Source organism: Ambystoma mexicanum, chromosome 11 (assembly GCF_040938575.1).
Source record: "Ambystoma mexicanum isolate Mex_15411 chromosome 11, UKY_AmexF1_1, whole genome shotgun sequence".
Classification (NCBI taxonomy): Eukaryota; Metazoa; Chordata; class Amphibia; order Caudata; family Ambystomatidae; genus Ambystoma; species Ambystoma mexicanum.
The window spans coordinates 991,648,664-991,668,299 of record NC_090934.1 but is presented as its reverse complement, the minus strand read 5'-3'; the positions used below and the strand labels follow the sequence as shown (position 1 = coordinate 991,668,299).

The following is a 19,636-nucleotide window of genomic DNA, read 5'->3' as shown; positions in this document are numbered from 1 at the left end:
TGCTAAGAGGACAAACACAGGTTTAAGGACAGTGTCATGTGCATAATTCCCTGATCAGCCAAAGTTTTGTCCGGTTAGATTTCTGGCTGCTTACGAGGCCAAGACCGAACACCATAGACCCACAGGTGAGTCAACTGTTCATAGCATCACGTAAATCTTATGTGTGGCGATAATACCGGCTACCCGGGCGTGATGATGCATGCAGCAAGCGGGTATTGATGTGGAAATCTAGAGTGTGCACTCAGTGAGGAGGTGTGGCCTCTAAGGCGTACAACGTAGGTTCTCGGCTGGAGGATATTCTCAAAGCAGCCAACTGGTTTAATGAGTCGACTTAAGAATTTTTATTTTAAACCAATTTTACCGATTTTGACGTTAGTGGTAAGTAAGCTTTGAACAAGCTTAATCCAAGCCTCCCGTTTTGACATAGAATTCAGATTTACAACACTAACGTTGTAGAAAGTCAGAATTCAAATATGTTTTTTTAAAATACCTGAGATTTTTTAAAAGGCATCTATTTATGAGTTGGGAGCAGATGGGATAGTTACTGTATGGGATCTGCAGAAACTACTGTATGAGTTAAATAATCTGTATAAACCCATGCAATGTTTACCGGAAAGGTGGGTGAGAGTAACAGGACAGGAGTAAAAAAAAAGAAGGTGCAGAAAGTGTCAGAATCGTGATTTACCTGAGGGCCTTAGAGACATAGTACAAGTGATAAAGAAATGCACACCATGAGAAGAAAAAAATGAATATTAGAAGTTGTTTCCCTGGTTTGATAATGCTCGTGTGTGTACATGCGAACGTTTACCAAAAAATCTCAAACAAACATGAAGGTACTTATGGGAATGACGAGTTGGGTGTCAACTGGTAGAGCTTTCGACATCGCAAAAGGCGAGTGAGAGGTGGTACAAACACATTTTACAGCACATTTAGCATCAGCAATTGGGAAAAAGACATACCATTTACAGGCAGCTAAACATATAACATCCAAGCAACAGTCGCCTAACCTGCTGAGCTGTTTTGGGGCAGCATGCTGCTTCAAGATTCCCTACTTATCCCACTTCAGCGTCCACTCCCACCCCCCAATTAAAACCGAGGCGACCTTCCCATTTTTTAAGATGCATGAGTGCTAACGCTTTGCTAAGCCTCAGTCCAGCGGGAGCGCAGCGCTGCCAGTTTCCAGTGATTTCAAAGAGCGGGTGACTATTTTTTTTTTCTTGCTTTCTCCGGCAAGCGCCCCTTTTTCCCTCATGTACTCGGCGTCTACGGGGCCCGTGCTTTGGCAGTTGCTCTCTTACAGCTTCGCACGATTACCGCAAGCGCTGGACCAGAGAATACAGGCCACCAACCGACAAAGCGCCTGAGCCCTTTCTAGCCAGGCCGGTACACAGGCTTTCCCAGCTGAAACATACTTATGCGAATTCGTGCACTGTTCGGGAGCCTATTTGCGTGGTTCAATGTGCGCTATTTTTAAAATCACTCAACATATACCGTTTAGCTCGCTCCAAGTCAGAGCGCGCGTGCTCTTCGGAAACCCGGTGTCTCTCCCCTCCCCCATGCCCCCCCTCCTCGGCCGGACCCGTCCCCTGTCGCCCTCCGTGCCTCCGAGGCCTTTTCTTCCTCAGCCTTTCCCAGGCCCCGTCCCTCCTCTCCCCGGTGGGGGCAGCAGCGCTCAGCTCTCCGGCTTTCAGCGCGGCTCTCTCGCTCTCCGCTCCTTGTTTGTTTCTGTTGTTGGATTCCCTTAGTGTCGCCGGTCGCGAGCCCCCCTGCCAAGCGGCCTTTCTGCGGGGCCCGCCACCACCCTAGGTGGCTTACCTCGACCCGGAACGCTCTCCTCAGCTTCGGGTGCCCGCCCCAATCCTGTACCAACGGCATACCGGCCTTCATGCCTGAGGCGTCCATTCCCACACACGTAACCGCGCCCCAGTGAGTCTCTCTACAGCGCTACCCACAGTGACACTCCGCCACCCCAAACTGTGGGTCTCTGCTTTTGAAATCCAGGGTCTCCGTGTCCACGCAATCGGGGCATTGGGTACGCCTTCAGCCCTTGGCTCTACGCCTCTGTCTTCAGCCTCGTCTTTCCTGGTACGATTTCCTATTTATCGGCTCTAGTATCCTCACTTGGTGTCGACCATCTCCCCTTGCCGTGTACAATCCCACCCGTTCAGCTTTTGGTGCCGCTGCCAGCTGTCCACGGGGCTTCCCGTCTTCGAGTCTCAACGGTGTGCCCACCCCATGGCTTCTTGTGTCAGTCCTTTAATCCCCCAGTGCCCTCCCCAGTTTTATCCTACCACTTGTCTTTAGTGAGCGTTTCTACATCACGCATCCCTGACGTCAGGTGGCAGTGCCCGATCTAGGTGACCACAAACTTTGCCCACGCGTGAGGTCCTCCACACACACTCTGCCCTGTCCTGAGTGTCCACCCAAAGACGAACATATATCTTTGTAGGGGAGTTGACAGTGTTCTGGATTTTTTTTGCCACTTCTACCCATTACTGTGGAGTGTCTACCACTGGAGGGAATGAGCGGCTTGTTCTTACTCTGCTGAGTGGTTTGTATCCCCACACCCTCGCCTGTTTAAAGGAGTCTGTCCACCATTTGGTCTTTGGTGTCTGGCCTCCTACCTCTCCATCAGGATGAGCGCCTTATCACTAAAAAAACTGGCTTGGTAGTTCTGCAGTCCCCTCTCCGTATAGGTGCCCACACCCGTAATGCGGGGCTTCTCACTGGGTGAGATGTCCTGGCTCTTCTACTGCCCTCTATTGTGGCCCTAGGTGTTTCGTCACCTACCTTCTCCAGTATTTGCCCCCAAGCTGTTCTTTCGCCCTTAGGATGAGCGGCTTTTCATTGGGGGAGCTATGCTGGCTCTTCTGTTGCCCACCTTGCCCCCGCCGGATTGCAGCAAAGTTGGCCTTTGTACCACCAGAGCCCACTTACACTGTGCGAGAGGAAGGCCCAGATGAAGTGTGCTCACTAGAGTTGTCCCCCCGTGCGGACTGGCCATATTCAAGCCAGGAGCTGGCTGCTCTTGAGGTGAGCCGGGCTCGGACAACTCGTGGGAGTCGCCTGGGCCTCCTCCTGGTACGCTGTGCTCCAGGTGCCCGCTATACCTTGCTATACTCACATGGCAATGCTGTGGACCTTGGCCAAATGTGTGGCTTCTATATCGGCCTTGGATCACGAATTAACTGCAATGTCTTCAGCTACGACTACTCCGGGTATGGAGTGAGCAGCGGTCGGCCCTCTGAAGAGAACCTGTATGCCGACATGGAAGCAGCATGGGGGGCGCTAAGGGAGAGGTGAGGGCCCTAACTTATTTACACTCGCCCAACACATTATCAGGATTCTCCACCTTACTCGCACATACATTAGAGAATTTGAAACCCGGTAAAATGGATATTTGTATTGCCTGTTCCATATTCTGCTGTAGTTCTCATGGTCACATTATAAAAACAAAGCATTCGTCCTGGGATATCATTTGGTAAAATGCCCTTGAATTACATTGTATGCAGTCCTTTCCAAGGTTCCCTCCCTGCTTGTGTTAAGAATCTGACTATTCCTTATGCCCCTCTCTATGTCATTACATATTATTTCTTCAATGAAGGGCCTAAAACATTCTGTTCTTTTATATTCTGGTTGCTGTATCTAAAAGCTTTCAAATTCACATTTGTGTTTGGTCGCATGTTCTTGGTAGCCAGTGTTGTGTTTTAGGATTTTATATTGTTATTTTTTTTTAAATCAAATATCTGTTTCTTTTTTCCCTCTCGAGCATAGTTAGTTGCAGGAGGCCCTCCAGTAGTTAGAGCAACCTTTTGACCTTGGTGAATAAACCATTAAGCTTCTAGACACTGACGCTTGGAAAAAAAACACTTTATCCCAGCCAGGAGGATCAATCAGTACACGAAGCCAGAGATCAGGTGTACTCAGGGTATTCATGAACATTGTATTCTAAAAAACACAGGTCTGCAATTGTTGCAAATAAAAAAATACTTTAGAAAAGTCTTTGCGCCAACAGTTAAAATGCGTTCACATCAGAACTTTTTCCTTGGAACTCGAGTGGACTTACAGTGAAATAGATTAAGCCTGGAGAAGTGGGTTCCAAGTCACAAACATACACCTCAGTACATGATAACCAACACCTCTGCCTCAAGATTTCAGGTGATCAGAAACATATCTTCTCTTCGAGATATGTGTGGACAGGAAAAGACTAATATGAAGTGGCCATTGTGTGTCTGGCTCATGATCTTTGCAGATGCAGTGAATTGGAGAGGATCCTGCAGGTGCCTATGTTTAGGAATGTCTTCTTCTGTCGCCCACTTAGCACTCATCCTGTGCCTCCATCTGCATCACTTAGACCAGGTTTTCCCTTTTTATATTTGTTCCTCCTGGCACAGGCGGGTGGGGAGGTTGAAGGGACAGTCTTTTAGGTTATTAAATCGGTGGTTCCCCAGGCATCGTCATACAGTTAAGACACTGATGCTGCTGCAGGCAAAAGTGGCACCCAAACAAGTGAGCTGGCACAACACCAACCTCATTTCACAGTGACACTCAGTGCTAGCCCTGCTTTTTACATGCAGTGTATCGTGGGCAACACCCCCCAGTCACTCCTTTTAGTGCCCCTGATTTGGCAGATGGGCATATGTACACATACACAACTGTTGGGCAATTGGAATGGATATCGGTCCTCGTGACCCCTTGATTTGTGTTATATTGTTGTCTTGCATGCCCTGTCTCTAGGTGTAATCACAAATCCAAATTTGAAGTATAACACCCAAGATGATATTTCTGATGCTTAGTATACTCAATGATTATTTAAGCAACTTCTATATGTGCTTATGTGATGGTCGTGTGAAGAGATGTTTGAGTGTTAAGGGAATATGTACCTCTATCTCAGGACCAAGGTTCCAGAGCCTAGAGTATACCATTCACCTAAGGGACGCAGGGGTAATGCAATAGAGAGTACAAATAAAAGATCCCAAACACGCCTCACACACTTCATTTTATAATTTTGTGTGTGCTTCACTGGGAGTATTTTGCAACAGCAACCTCGTGGTATTTTAAACATGACTTGTTTTAAAATGCCACCTAATCACTGCAGTCGGTTTCTACAGAGAAGTCTTGGAGCCAGCGCTGGCAATGAAATCTTCAGGACAGATGCGTCGTAACTAGGAAATCCAGACAGGTGACCTGGACTGGGAAATAGGGAAGGAAATAATTTATCTTTTTTGTAAGAAGTAAAAGGACGATTGATTTAGCTAAAATGTTTTGTGTGAACTGTAAAGCTAATTAAAATAAAAAAAACACCTAATGAGGGGATTGAATGCAATATCCACTGCAAGGGGTACGTAGTACGGCATGAGGGGACATTCAGAGTATTTACCCCATATGCTACTTTCTGTATACCCAGTATGGTAAATATTGGAATGATCCCTACGCGTGTCAAACTGGAAACCAGTAAGCGTGGGACCAGGATTTAAACTTGTGTTGCTCTTCCTGGTTTTGCTTCCAAGACAAACTTGTTGCCCTTGAGCTATCTTCCCTGCCCCTTCTTGCATGTTTTCATTTATTTATGATTATGACTTGGTTTCAGTAATAAAACCTTTAATACTATCCTCTAATTTACAAAAAATCAAGCAGTATAATATAAATAAATTAAAAGCATTTCAGAATTTCTATTAAAATTTGAGATCATTCTTCATTGGTAGTTATTCTGTTTTGTACAAGAGCCCAAAACACATGTACACACAGTGACAAATCTCAGATCCTTTAAAACGGCAAAGCAAAAATGCTTCTATCCTTCCAGTGTCCCCGGATCCAAAAAAAGCTACAAAAATGGTTTTGTATTAATGGACAGAACATGACCTTCAATTAACAAATATGTGACATTTTCACTATGTCTTTACATAGACTCAGTACAAAAGTTCTGCCTCAATGAGAGATCACCTTTCTGGCATCCAGATGCCCCACCCCCCAGTTCAACATATTTAGACAAAATAACAGATTTTCTACGCATCCCTGGGTTGCAGTAAAGGCAGATATGCGGTTGGGGTTCTAATTCCTGGTGTAAAATAAAAGATATTCTGAAGCAAAACTTTTAGACTACAGGTGTACATGCTTAGTATGCCTGTCTCAGTCCTTTATCTTAGTTTTCTGGTCGGTCCCTGGTCTGACATTTAACATGGATATCAAAGTCAGGTTGATATGAAATGACTGCTAAAAGTTATGAGGATGTTTTGTCTTGAGTCCCCACGTGCCTCCATTATATCTCTAATAAGCTATCCCATCAAAGAAGAATCCCCAGATTCTTGATTTTGATATATTGAGCTACTACTCTTGTTTGAGCCAGGGCACATAAAGAAGGTATGCATAATTCTGCTCTACGTGATAAATCGGAGTTCCCATCGATAACCTTGGAGCAGAACATCGTAAATGACCCTCTAATAGATCTACCTAATCTTTATACATGCTCCACAAAGACAACCCCATATAAACAGAGTTTTTCTTCTAACAGGCCCTTATTAAGGGCAGAAGGGAATTTCCCGCAAAGCAATCCTTGATACTTTGTGATTCCGCCGTTAACTGAAGTTCTCTATTATGGAGTTTTGTCGTTTCTTCCAGTTTCATTTGTCATAACAAATGAGGCTGTTGCTACCTTAACTCTTGGTGTCTCAGCTTTCATATAAGATATTCTTGCATTTTCTGCCACCGAAGCACGTTATTTTAGTTTTGGCAATGTTTACATCTAAGACATTCTAGCGTGAAAAGTCTCAGCTTTTGGCCGTGTTTGGGAAGGAACATTTGAACAGATTCCAAAATATTAATCAGGATTTACCATATGTAAATTAAACACAAACGAGCTTAAGGCACAGCCCTGTGTTCGTCTTCTTCTAGTATGCAAAGGCTACATTAAGGTCCATTTAGCATCTAAACATACCTTTACTGGCGTTTTCTTGAAGGAGGATTATCATTTTCAGCAGATCAGCATCAATCCTCCACTTTCTCAACTTCCTCCGCAGCTGACCATGATCAAGCCTGTCGAAAGCAGCTGAATGCAGAAATAATGCACAGGGAAAAGCAGGGCTTTTCTCAAGGTCTGCTCGTCCCAAAACCTCAGCTTTAGGATTAAGCAATTCTGTATCCTCTTGCCTGATGATTTCTAACTACGAAACAGGGTATCTTCTTGTCATTAGTCCAAAAGGTCGCTTGTAGTACCTTTATGAAGATCATGCTGGCACTATCGAGAAGAGCAACAAGCCGTCAGTTTCTCGGATCTTCGTTGTGCCCCCTTCTATAAATTGGAATAACCATGCTATCCCACAAAGCAGGGATAGCACCTGTTAATAGTCAAGTTGAACAAAGTGTACAAGATCTTTGGCCAGAATGTTGCACAGCTCATTGCAGGGCACACAATTTTCACTTGTCATTAGTCATTGGCTAGTGGTCGTTGATTCTTGGTCGAGTAAGAAATGGTGTGCTGTCTGTACGTATAGAATTGGAGTGGCAAGCAACTTTATTTTTATGGCTGGCTGGCTAGTAGTTTACAATTTGAAATTTTGCACTCTGGCTTATTTGCGACCATGGGCTCTCGGAAGTTTTTTTATCAGTTATTACGGATGTATAAGTCAAAGTTGAAAAACCATCAATAACTTTAGTTCCCATGTCCCTATTTGGAACTTCCTAGATGGACTCAATGAAGACCTCTGACTAGAAGACCTGATTGGATTACCAATACGATTTGTTAAACGAAGCACAACATTTGTTAATGTTTTTGTTACTGAAATCAGGGGTAACAATTTCAATTTATGAGCTACTAAAAGGCCAAAGATCCTCAGTTCACCACATACACACAGCACACAATTTCTTACTAGCAAATGTTTGGTGTTGAGTGCACATTTTTGAGTCCTGTTAAATTTTTTAACATTTCCTGTCTGTGTGCATTGCATTCTTTTTCTAATCTTGTTTCAAATAAAGTAGTCACCATCCAACATGAGAACCAGTGTAACAGTAACTCAATTAATATGTCTAACAAATAAGTAATAACCAAACCTAACACATTGACTGTAATTGACCCCCACATCATAGCATATCTTAACATCCCAGAAATGCAATAGGCACAAAGCAGAGAGAATGGTGTCCGCATACGTGTGCTTATTAAATCATATCAGGAGGGTGTTTAGTTTTTTTGTTTTATTGTTCATTTATAACCCGCTTAATACCAGTGAGTGGTTTCTAAGCGCAGGACTGGATTCAAACCTGTGTTGCGCTGCGTTGTCTTGTTTCCAAGACAAACGCATTGCCCCCGAGCTATCCTTCCTCCGCTTTAATGATTAGTTATCATTAAGGGCAAACCACAAGTTCATAATCTGTGTGACGATCTCTTTGACATGACGTTTTCCCTTGCACAAAGTAGCACAGGGACTGATATCTAAGTCCCTATATTGTCCAATTTATGGATTTCCAATTTTGCTAATCACTATTGCTCTACATAGCCATTGAATGGGCATCAAAAGAAATCTGTAGGGATGAAGGTACCAGAATCGCAATGCACAACTCGGGGGAAGCTTGATGGCGGAATTTGGTATCTAGTTAATGTTTGATCACATTGTCCCAGGAGGTTGTCATGTCACCAAAACATGTGACTTGTCACTCCAACACCAGTATGTATGAGCTAGAAGTTTACATTGATTAATCTTTACAGGTGCCCAGTAAAGATTGAAGTTAATCTGCTATTACATCAGAGATTGATGTCCAATTTAGTCTTAATTTAACCATTGTTCATCTGAAAGAGGTGAGGCTTGAAGAGTATCCCAAATGATCTTCCACTGCTTACTATGCTGTCGTTTATCAGAAACAGTAATTTGTGGATGGTGGATTCAAAGAGTGCTGTGGTCTGAAGAGCATTAGGGCATGTCAAGATTACAACAATGTATGTATGACATGCTGCAGATATATCTGTGAAGAAGTGTGCCTGGTTCCCACAGTGGTGGTGCTTGCAGTTGCTAAACTTGTACTTTAAAGTACGGAAGATTTACAAATAAACCCTGTCATGTGATGTCTTTGAAGGACCAGATGTCAGAGTTTTGCAGTCCTTTCAGGTAACCTCCCCACCCTGAATTTGACAGCAAAATTTTCCCACAATGCTGAGTCTGCGGAGAGGAGATAGTTTGCCCTCACTGATGCATTGTTTTCCATCTGTTAGCAGAAGTCTTCTAGCCAGAGGGGTCTTGGTGGAGGGCAAGAGCGTTTCCATAGGAAATGGACTTATCAAGGAGTCTGGGTGTATCAACTATTTCTTCAGTTGGGCACAGAGCAGTGTTAGTCATTGATTGTCGCCAGTGCTTTAGATACGATTTGGAAATGGGAGTATTTTACTCCCTATTTTTTAAAGGTGGGAGTAAAATGACTTTTTAGGGAGTAAAAATGTAATTCCAATTCCCAATGGAAGTATTTTATACGCAAGCAAACATGTTTTAACTGGAAAACTGTAATGATTTTGTAATACTCAACTCTTTGCACCTAGTTATTTATGCACATTAAAAGATACATGTTTACGTCTTCCAATCAGGCAGTTATAATAGTTTCTTCCTGTATTAGTACATGCACTATGGATCTTTGTGGGTGAAAGCACGGGCACAATGTTCCATGTGTCTGATTCATACTTTTTGTTGGGAGAATTTGTACTCCCACTTTATTTATTTTTGCAGTATTTTCCTGTTTTTGGGGAGTTAAAGTGGCCGATACACCCCATATCTGTAGGGCTGGTTGTTGCAGTCCATTGGTATAGGGTTCTTAGCATGAAGGCAGTAGAGTTATGATAAAAATTCAGGAAATCCACAACCTATATGGGGAACGGCAGTTCGCAAAACTGACATGGGTATTTCTGCACTTTTACCACCCCTTCCCGGCCCCCTAGAAGGGTATTAAACATGTTATACATGCTTTTTCTATTTGTTTCGAGGAGTGGTAAGGGGAGCAGGCTAAAAAGGCATAATACCTGAGGCATAGTGTCATTTTAAGGGTCCTATATCTACCACATAGCAAGAGATTGAGTCTGTCCCATTGTATGTATTGAACTGCTATCATGCACTGCTTCAATTGCAGATTTCTGGGAAGCATGTAATGCATGTCCCTTGGGATCTCAATTACTACGTATCCAAATTTCTCTGCAGCCCAGCAAAATGGGTGGTCCCCAAATAGGTATCCAAGGATAGGTGATATTTTCCGGGAATATCTTGAGTTTTTGATACCTTATTTCTGCAATTTGACAGCATCCCAAAACCATGCAGTGCTTCCAATAGGTGTGTGCATGAAGTCTTTGAATCAGACACGAGAAACAATAAATTGTGGCACCTGTGATCCATGCTGAATGCCAAAGAAAAATAATGCAGTCCTTGGATAACCCTGTCATATCCAATAAAGAATGGTAAAGGAAGTAGAGATTGTGATATGTACAGACAGTTGGGACCCTACATCAGAGTACACATAAATTCTGTATAGTGCAGCCAGGCGTTCTGTAGACTGGCTAGGCGTATGGATAACCACGATTATTTATCTCATGTTGTCGTAACTCTTCCTTCTGGGAATAAGTCTGTATGTTTCTATGTATCAGCATACTCTATCTCTGGGTAAAAAATGTGCAGTGTAGTATCATAACATCTGGAATGGGTATCGGGTGGTACATCGGGTATTCGTTCTCAAAGTAGTCTAAGAATGCTTCGGACATTGTCAAGTTTTCTATCAATGTATACCCCCTTCTGCAATAAGCAAGCTGACTCTTCTATTTTGCTGTCCCTTTTTAAACCTTTGGTCTAGCAGTATACCCACTCAATCACACCATGCTCCCAGTAAGCCTTTCTTGTGAAGATCATCTCTTTTTTTTTGGCACACTCAATCAAACCAATCTAATCTTGCTCTGCCACCGTTTGCGGTTTCCTTTTGAATGATCATTTCCAAATAGTTTCTTCCCAAGGCTTAATGTCCTTAGAATTCTTCCATGTGTCTTTTCCGGAACAAATTAACCTACCAAGTTAATATTTTACTCTGCCCTCTAATGGGACTGTGAGTGATTGTTTGGAAAACACCAGCAGTTTTTTTCGTTGTTGGCCCCAGTAAAGCGGTTGATCACGATTGAGGGATGTGCTCAGCCTAAGACCATTATTTTGCTCTCTTCTGCTTCACCTTCAAGGAGGGGATTGGACATCAGGAAGTATTCCATTCTGCATGACGTGTTGTGAGCAGTTAATTCCAAGGTGAACTGTTCATTGTGAGAAAACAATGATCGGGTCAACTAAATTTCTAACCTTCTTTAAGATCGTATAGGGCTCATCTAACATTTCAAGTTTAACCACCTATGGAGTGGTTTAATTTGTCATCTTGGACTGTGTCGAACCCCCATGACCCGCCAATAAATCTTGTCTCGATTCAGACCCATTTCGTTTTGGGCTGCAAGTTTAAAGAATGTGTCGGGTTCTGTGTTTGGGGGGAGGGGTGTGTATCAGCAAGTATTTGTTCTCACCTTCAGCACTTAATTTCTGCCCTAAAAAATCTACTCTCGGAATCAATTGGTTTCCCTGGTGATATAGAGATTTCTTGAATAGGATACAGACACCCCTGGTCTTAACGATGTGGGGGCTTGGGCTTGAGACTTTGTTGTAAACATTGTTTAACAAGTTATATTTGTCTTTATTTAACAACTGAGTCTTGGATATTTTTTCCTCCTAAATTTAGTTACAATCTTTCTCCTCTTAATTGGAGAGTTCCGGCCATTCGAATTCCAGAAAAGAATCTTTAGTTGGGTGGTTATAATCTCTTTAAGTTATTTATATTCCCATCAAGACACAAAATGGCGAGCAGGAGATTCTGTGATGTGTGAATGTAGAGAACCGTAGGGGCGAGTGATGGTTTATATCTGGCTAGCAGCGTGCAACCTGCATTTTTACCCCTGTTCCCAGCATGTCGCTACCGGTGGGGTGTCCTACTTGTAGCATCCTCCCCATCTCTGCATGATCTAAATATTTAAAATCCCATGCCACAAACTACATACAGTATGAAAGATAAATATATGAGCGAGCGAATTTTCCACATGGGGCTGACGGGCAAAGAAAAACATAACATACCAAACATGCTACTTGTCTAAAACCAATCCTCCAAAAGGAGCCCCACCTACATTAGACATTTGTACACCCAATGTCGAAAGCCGCTCCCGCTTAATTCAGAACTGAGGATTCCAAATATAGATGTAGCTGTGCATGGAGTCTTCCTTTTGCCCTCAACCCTAGGACCCCCTACTCCATATCCGTGGAGAGCACTCCTGTCTCACCAAGGAACTCCATAGAACCCCACACCACCTCCATGTATATAGATGGCATGTCTCTCAAAGGAACATGGCAGATTTTCGTGTGTATTTATTTATTTTATTTATTTATTACATTTGTTACTCGTCCAGACCGTGGGGTATCACGGCGAAAGATACAGAAGGTAGTCAATTATTAAACAATGTTACAGTTACAAAGCAATAATACATTTTTTATACAAACGTTACAAGAGAATATGTGGTCATATATCAGATTCCAATTTATGTTCCGGAACGTTTGCAGCACTGCGGTTGCCCTGAGCAGTGTAGTTGGTCATGGGAGGGTAGGGCTTGGGCGTTTAATATTTATTGAATAACCAGGTTTTCAGAGCTTTTTTGAATTTAAGTAAGGATTCCTCATTTTTGATACTTAGAGGGTAGGGCGTTCCAGTGCGAAGGGGCTAGAACCTTGAAATTACTTCCTCCTGCTCTGCTATATTTGTATGGAGGAACTTCTAAGAGGGCCAGATTATTAGATCTCAGCGACCTGAATGCCATTTTTTTTTTTGATGGAGTTGTTGAGATAGCTGGGCGCTTTGTTGGTGGTACATTTGTAGACGATGCTAAGGGTTTTGAATATGATCCTTGCTTCAATAGGCAGCCAGTGATTTTCTCTTCTAGTGTTGGATATATGTTCTGATTTCTTTATCCCTAAAGCTGCTCTAAGGGCATTATTCTGCAGTAGTTGGATTTTGTTTATGTTGGTTTTGGAAGTTCCTAGGAATAGGATGTTACAGTAATCTAGTTTTGTTAGGATCAAGGCTCTAGCCAGGGTGATGCAATTTACAGGGGTGAGAAATTGGCGACTGAGAGCAATACGTTTTGCTGTGTAGGCTGTGGACGAAGAGAGGGCTGCTATTTGTTTATGCATGGAGAGGTTGGCATCGATGTAGACACCTAACGTTTTGACTTGTTTAAGTACTGGGATCCGGCTACCGTCGATGTTAATGTGAGAGTAGTCCGGATGGAGGGTGCTTATTCTTTTTTGGGAGCCCACAATGAGGACCTCCGTTTTCTCATTTAAGCAAAGACTGTTCAGGGCCATCCAGTTTTGGATTATGGAATAAACTTTATTAATGGTGAGAGTGTCTTGGGTGTAGTCGCCTGAGATGGGGATGAGGATCTGTGTGTCATCTGCGAAGATGGTGTAAATGACACCCATATCGTCTAGGGCTGAGGATAAGAGTTTGGTGTATGCCTTATAGAGGGTGGGGGATAGGCAGGATCCCTGGGGGACACCTACGGGCACTAATATGGGGTCCGCTGCAAAATTCCCAATGGCAACTCTGGAAGTACGGTCGGTGAGAAAGGATTTGATCCAGTATGTGGCGTTGTTGGAAAGATTGAAATCTTTTTTTAGAGGATTGCATAGTTTGTCATGATCTACCAGGTCGAATGCTGCTGATACGTCCATATTTAAGCAAATTAAAATGAATGCTGAAAAGGGATTCTACAGAATTAATTTTTCAATGGTATAGTAGCCTGCTGATAAAGCAAAGCTATACCATTGTAGTGAGTATGTATTTTCAATTCCCTTGAATGTAGAAGCATTTTGGTAAAAACAGCTCTACAAAGTCACATGTTTTGTAAGAAACAGACAACCAAGTTAATGATAGGTTTGTATTACACCATTTTGGATAATGCTTCACAAATCACGCACTCTGTTAATTTTAGGGTCCGAGTTCAGTATATGTTAAGTGCTTTTTTGCTGCACTTGATTGTTTTTAAGGGACACATTTTACATCGATGGTATCAATGCAACGTGTTTAACCATTGTGCAGGGTTGACAAGGGTCAATTCGGATGCTTTGGTACCAGTAAAGAAGGAACTATCACCCCAACAAAACGAGGTGTGTGACTTTTTTCACAGACCTTATTCTGTCGGTCGGTTTGCAGCACTACAAATATCAGCTGTTTTTAAGCAACTCCGTGTACTTGTTTTATCAGCCTCCGGATTTAGTCATCCCCATTAGAAATCCAAATTGGTGAACTGTACATTAATCATTTCCGTAGCAGGTAACCCACTCTACTACTAACTCTGTGAGAGACACTCTAGAAGGGAAAGGACACTTGCCTATGGCGTTCCTTAAACACTTTTTTCCCTTTAAAAAAACTCTGGAGGGCTTATAAAATCCTTGCCTAGCGACATTAGGTGGCATCTTTTTGAAGTTGAGGGTCACATGGCTGAACCACAGTGACTCCTTCCACTCGCCAGTGCTGATAGATTTCTTCCTTATGGACACGAGTTATGAATATATTGTTTGCCAAAGATCACAAAGTGCTCTAGCTGTAGGAAAATACACACATATACCCTGCCACTAGCGCATCATTGTGTATTTTAATTGCAACACCATACAATGGGACTCATTCCAAGTCTGGCAGTCTGCTTAAAAAGTGCCGGTATTCATGGATAGTGGCACTTTACCGGACTGCCCCACTACAGGTTTGCCAGTGGGGCACCTGGGTTAAAGCTGGAGGTAAACCTGCCACCCTACTGGCAAAAAGCCCACATTACCGGAATCAGTATTGACTATGGGACTCCATGAATGGGGATTTACACCGGCACTCCTAATCCGGCGTTAATGCCACCGGACTGAGTGCCAGAAACGGTAACAGGGTTTGCCGGTATCCTGGCGGGTTTACCGCCAGGATACGGGCAAGGTTGGAATGAAGCCCAATGTATTTTTCGTAATTTTTCTGGGTAAGAAGTGAGTTCGGAGGACTGTTCAACGAACAATTGAGTATTTTTATTTTGTGAGATTTTACCCAGGGGGCATCTGTCCACTTTGCATTACATTTTTGTATGTAAACACTACCATATTCTAGGTCAGACCTGTGTCAAGAAATAACTGCAATACCAAAAGGGACCTTTTTTTTAAGGTTTTGTAAATGTTATTGTCATTTTAACTTAACAAATCACGAGTTTATTTCAATCAATTTCTCAACCACTTGCTTAAATTCGAGGCCTGCTTCAGAAAACGAGCCACCCCAAACTAGAAACCATAGCAATAGCACAGTAAGGTGAAACGAGCAGCATTTGGTGTTGTAAATAACACCATAACGAACAGATGTCTGGTTACCAGAGTTACTGAGCAATGCTCAGACATTTCAGAAGGATTCTTTTGGTGAACGATGTGTATTTTAACCCGAAGTAAAAATTGACACTGTCTGCTAATTGGCAGCAGTCTCTGAAGTCACAATTATTATTTGACATGGCCCCGACTGCCATGTTTTGTAAGGAGCATGTTTGTTTAACCTTCCTCGGTGCTCTGCTGACATGACTGTTTACAACAAATCACTGTTATTTGACATAAAAGAGAGAACAGATGTAAACTGGAATTATGTAAATGAAGGTTCTGTTAGAAAACCAGGGCCATCATGGTTAAAATACCTTCATACTGTTTACCTAGACAGCCCTAGTCCGAAGTACTCAATTGGCCATTAATGCATGGATTACAGCAAGATAATCGCCCATTATGGAGGCTGGGAGCTTGTATTCATTTAGGAGAGAATGGGTTGTTGGGTGCCCTCAGCCTTTTAGTCCATGCTGAAAGCTTGTTTCACTTAATCTCTTAGCCCAGTGGCCTCATTTGAGACTCCAGATTCAGAGTGGGGTCCTGTCTGGAATGCCCTCCCATATCCTGGAGCATGGAAGTGAAGCGTTCCTAATTCCACAACTAGGCAGTCCAGGAGGTCCCGTTCCCTCTGCTGCTGCTGCTCGCCATTGCACACTGCAGTCAGTGCTGAGTCCCCGGCTGAGACTAGAGATATGGGTCTCCTTCACCCAGGCCCAGTGGTGTCAGCTGGAGCTCCAGGACTAGAGTAGGGTACGGTCCCCATTAAACATGTTCAATTAGTTTTACCCCAAGGTGTAAATACATTGCAGTGCTTTCTTGTGATCCAGAAAGGCATGTGCTTTTCCCCCCACATTTACCACAGTTAGAAGGTGGCAGGCTAAAGCATTTCCCCTGGCTCTTTTTAATTTTAGCTTCATTAAAAGGCTCTCGCTGGTCTACCACTGATTTATCATAGACATTGAAAAATATGATGATCCTGTTGTCACCTCAAAATATCTTTTTTGCTGTTCTTGCCCTTCGGAGCAGCATCTCCTTTTCAGGACAGCATTAATATTAACTATAACGGTCTAAGGGGATTGGCCAGGGTGTGCTAAGCTCTTTTTATTACCTAGGTTTTCCGAGGTGAAAGATCTAAAATCTTAAGGTCTTTCTGGAGAAACTGAATTGGCTTTCAGTCTTCAGGGAATTCTGTGATGTGAATATTTTTCTTCTTGAATGATTGTCTTGGTCAGAGATTCTTCTGTTAGCCAATTCAACTTGCACTATTAGAGCTCTTTTTTTTGCAGGATAACCATCCTGTCATTAGTGTTGGATAGTCTCCCCTCTAGCGCACCAGTCTACTTCCTCACTTCTGCATAGTAATGTGTAAGCGCTGATATGATCACTTTAATTGTTTTGCTTGGATTTGACAACCTGGTTCATCATATTCATCAGGAAATCCTTAGGCTGACATTTTGGGATGTACTGGTTAGCTGTCTTTTCATCCTCCCTTACCTGCTTAAATGGTTCTCATTCTTTGGTATTTTATAGGCTCTTTTGGCAAATTTCTTATAACCTTGCATAAGAGTCTAGAACGATTTGATCATTTTTCTAGATCTATGCAGACATGTGTGGCACAGTCGCGGCGAAAATACCCTCTTTCGTTTGCCCTATAATTGATTAATTCTATGTTCCTATATGATCATTTTATACAATATTTAGCTATATTAATGACTGTGGATTCTATCAAAATCCTTGAGGTAGCCCCATTTAAGGATAACATAACAGGAAAATTAGCACTCTGTGTGCGGGGAACTACTAGCTTATTTGATTGTTTAAACTAACTAGTACAGGCAATGAAAGTGATCCAAAGCAGGGCTCACAAAATCTACTAGCCCACTTGCTTTGGCGAGGAGATTTCATGAAGGGGGAGTACCATTTTCATGGTACTCGTCCTTGCTAGCAAGTATGTGGATGCTCGCAACTTGTATTTATCGATTTATCGTTGACTGCAAACTGTGTTTGCATTAAATGGTAAATACATTTTACTGTGCATAACTGGCCTTTGGGTGGTGGCATTGTACCAAATATGAAGGGTGCTTATGTTGACACAAACCATTTTACAGAAAGCACTGGTAAATATTTTGTTACCTGTAACCATGGAGCAAGTGCATTGCTCTTCTCTTAGGTCAAGTATGTAAACTAAGGAACTCGTCATGCAGGTCTAGTGAGATGTTTTTAGAATTTACGAGGCCTGCAAAGTGGAAGCAGTTTAACCAGCCACTCGAGTAAATTGCGCTGGGATGTCTCTGGTGTCCGCCTATTCAAAATAATAAACCCCATTCTATACAATTCTCAGACCAGAGATGTCCCTGTGATAATCGTTTTGGAGAATTTTGGTTTCAGGAATTTCCCAGTTTGTTCTTCAGTCACTACCACCTGCCACATTAGTCATTGGGACATCTAACATGTCTTCAACTACAATTCTGGGGTCAGATGGATGATTTGTTGTCCAATTCTTCAAAATCATTATACATTACAACCATGTCTTTTTTGTGTTGCTGACCAGTAGTTTAAATGACCCATCGGCGGTTAAAAACACAGAGGCTAGTAGAAAAAATGGACTTAATTCCTACATCACAATTCTAATTTCAGCGGGGAACCTTCCCCACTGCTCCCCCTTTTTTTGGTCGACTTTTTGGGACCTTTTATGGTGCAATAATATGGGTTCACCTTCAATTTAAGGTTGGGAACACAGCCATATTTCTTGCAAAACAGTATTGTCTTGCGCTAATTAAAAGTGAAGGGAGTCTGCCTAATGAAGTATTCATATATGATCCCTTGTTTTCCACAAAATAATTGCAAAGGTGTCAAACTCGCAGCTAAGGACGTTTTAGCAAGGCAGACTATACGACTCCATCAAGCTAAAACCAGTCCACCCCTATGTCGGCCTCAAGATAGATCAACTTCTTGGTTGGCAGTGTTCTGCATTCGAATGGATTGTGTCCTCCCACGTATTCCTTTGATATATTTGTCTCCAGCTGCTTTGGAAAATTATTTTTGGCAGAGGGCGCTGTGTGTCGATGCAGTCGACTCGATGGCCTCCCATCTCGATGTCGACGTCATCACTGGTACATATAGCACACGCTCCAGCCGTTCGCTTCAGTTCCGTTTTTCTGCAATCGCTAACACTTCGAGAATTATGGTACGCTTCGGTTCCAGCTATAAACTGCGGCATACTGAAACGATGGCCTCGCCATCAACCCCGAAGACCAGGTTAAGAAAATGCCACGGTTGTGGCGCCAAGATGTCGCTCACAGACCCTCATCGAATTTGCCTGTGGTGTCTTGGTGTGGAGCATGAGATGGCAGACTGTTGATCCTGTTAAGCAATGACTGGTAAAGTGCTGAAAGAGCAAAAAGGGAAATTGGCGGTGGGTAGTCCCCAAACTAAATCCCTCTCGACAACTCCGTCAAAAATGTGCTCGTCGACGGGTCGAGAGGCGAATCTCCTCATAGGAATAAGTCCAAAGATTGCTCTTGATCCAGGACTGGGTTGCACCATTCTTCATCTTCTTTCAAGAAGATGAAGAAGAGACACCATAGTTCATCTTCTACCTTTTCCTCCGATACTTCTCCTGAGAGAACAATATCTTGCCTGACCAAATCATTGACGCCTGATGAATGGGAGGCATTTAGACAGGAAATGTTAAACGTTTTTGAGAAGGAGGCTCTGACCCACACGAAACAGAAGACCGAGACAAGGAAAGGACTAATCCTTCATGCCCGGGACACAGGCCAGAAACCCCACGAGAACCTTCGAGGTCTTGATGAGACGAGAAATCATCAGACTCTGTTGTCACGGATCAAGCCCCTTGAGGGCTTTGAAAACATCGCCATTACCGTCCAAAGCATCGCCTTTGGAGTCGAGACTGTCGATGCTTTGTGTGTTGACACCATCGGGATCAAGACCATCAACGCCTTTGCCCTCTAAACATGCCATTGTAATGACGTTGGTTGAAAAAAACATTTAAACCTTTACCAAGGAAGGATTTCTTGAAGTCTTTGTCTTCAATTTATGATGACCATGAACCTTCAGACACCCTCCTTTTGGTTTACAGTATGGTACAACAAATATCGCAGAAGCCATGATCTCGGAAGAGTTGAGGCTAAAAGACTTATATGAAACCTGCAGTCAGCCAGTGGGATTGCCACTGTACCAGAACTTGA

At 43.0% G+C, this 19,636-nt stretch overlaps 1 protein-coding gene across 1 annotated transcript in view; it reads left to right on the top strand.

Moving 5' to 3' along the window:
- Window positions 1-1,283: 1,283 nt before the first annotated feature.
- ABHD17C (abhydrolase domain containing 17C, depalmitoylase) overlaps window positions 1,284-19,636 on the top strand; it is a 222,263-nt gene continuing 203,910 nt past the window's right edge. The window contains exon 1 of the mRNA XM_069624169.1: window positions 1,284-3,299. Within this exon, the coding sequence (XP_069480270.1) occupies window positions 2,833-3,299 (467 nt within the window). The 5' untranslated portion in view covers window positions 1,284-2,832. The remainder of the gene's footprint in view (window positions 3,300-19,636) is intronic.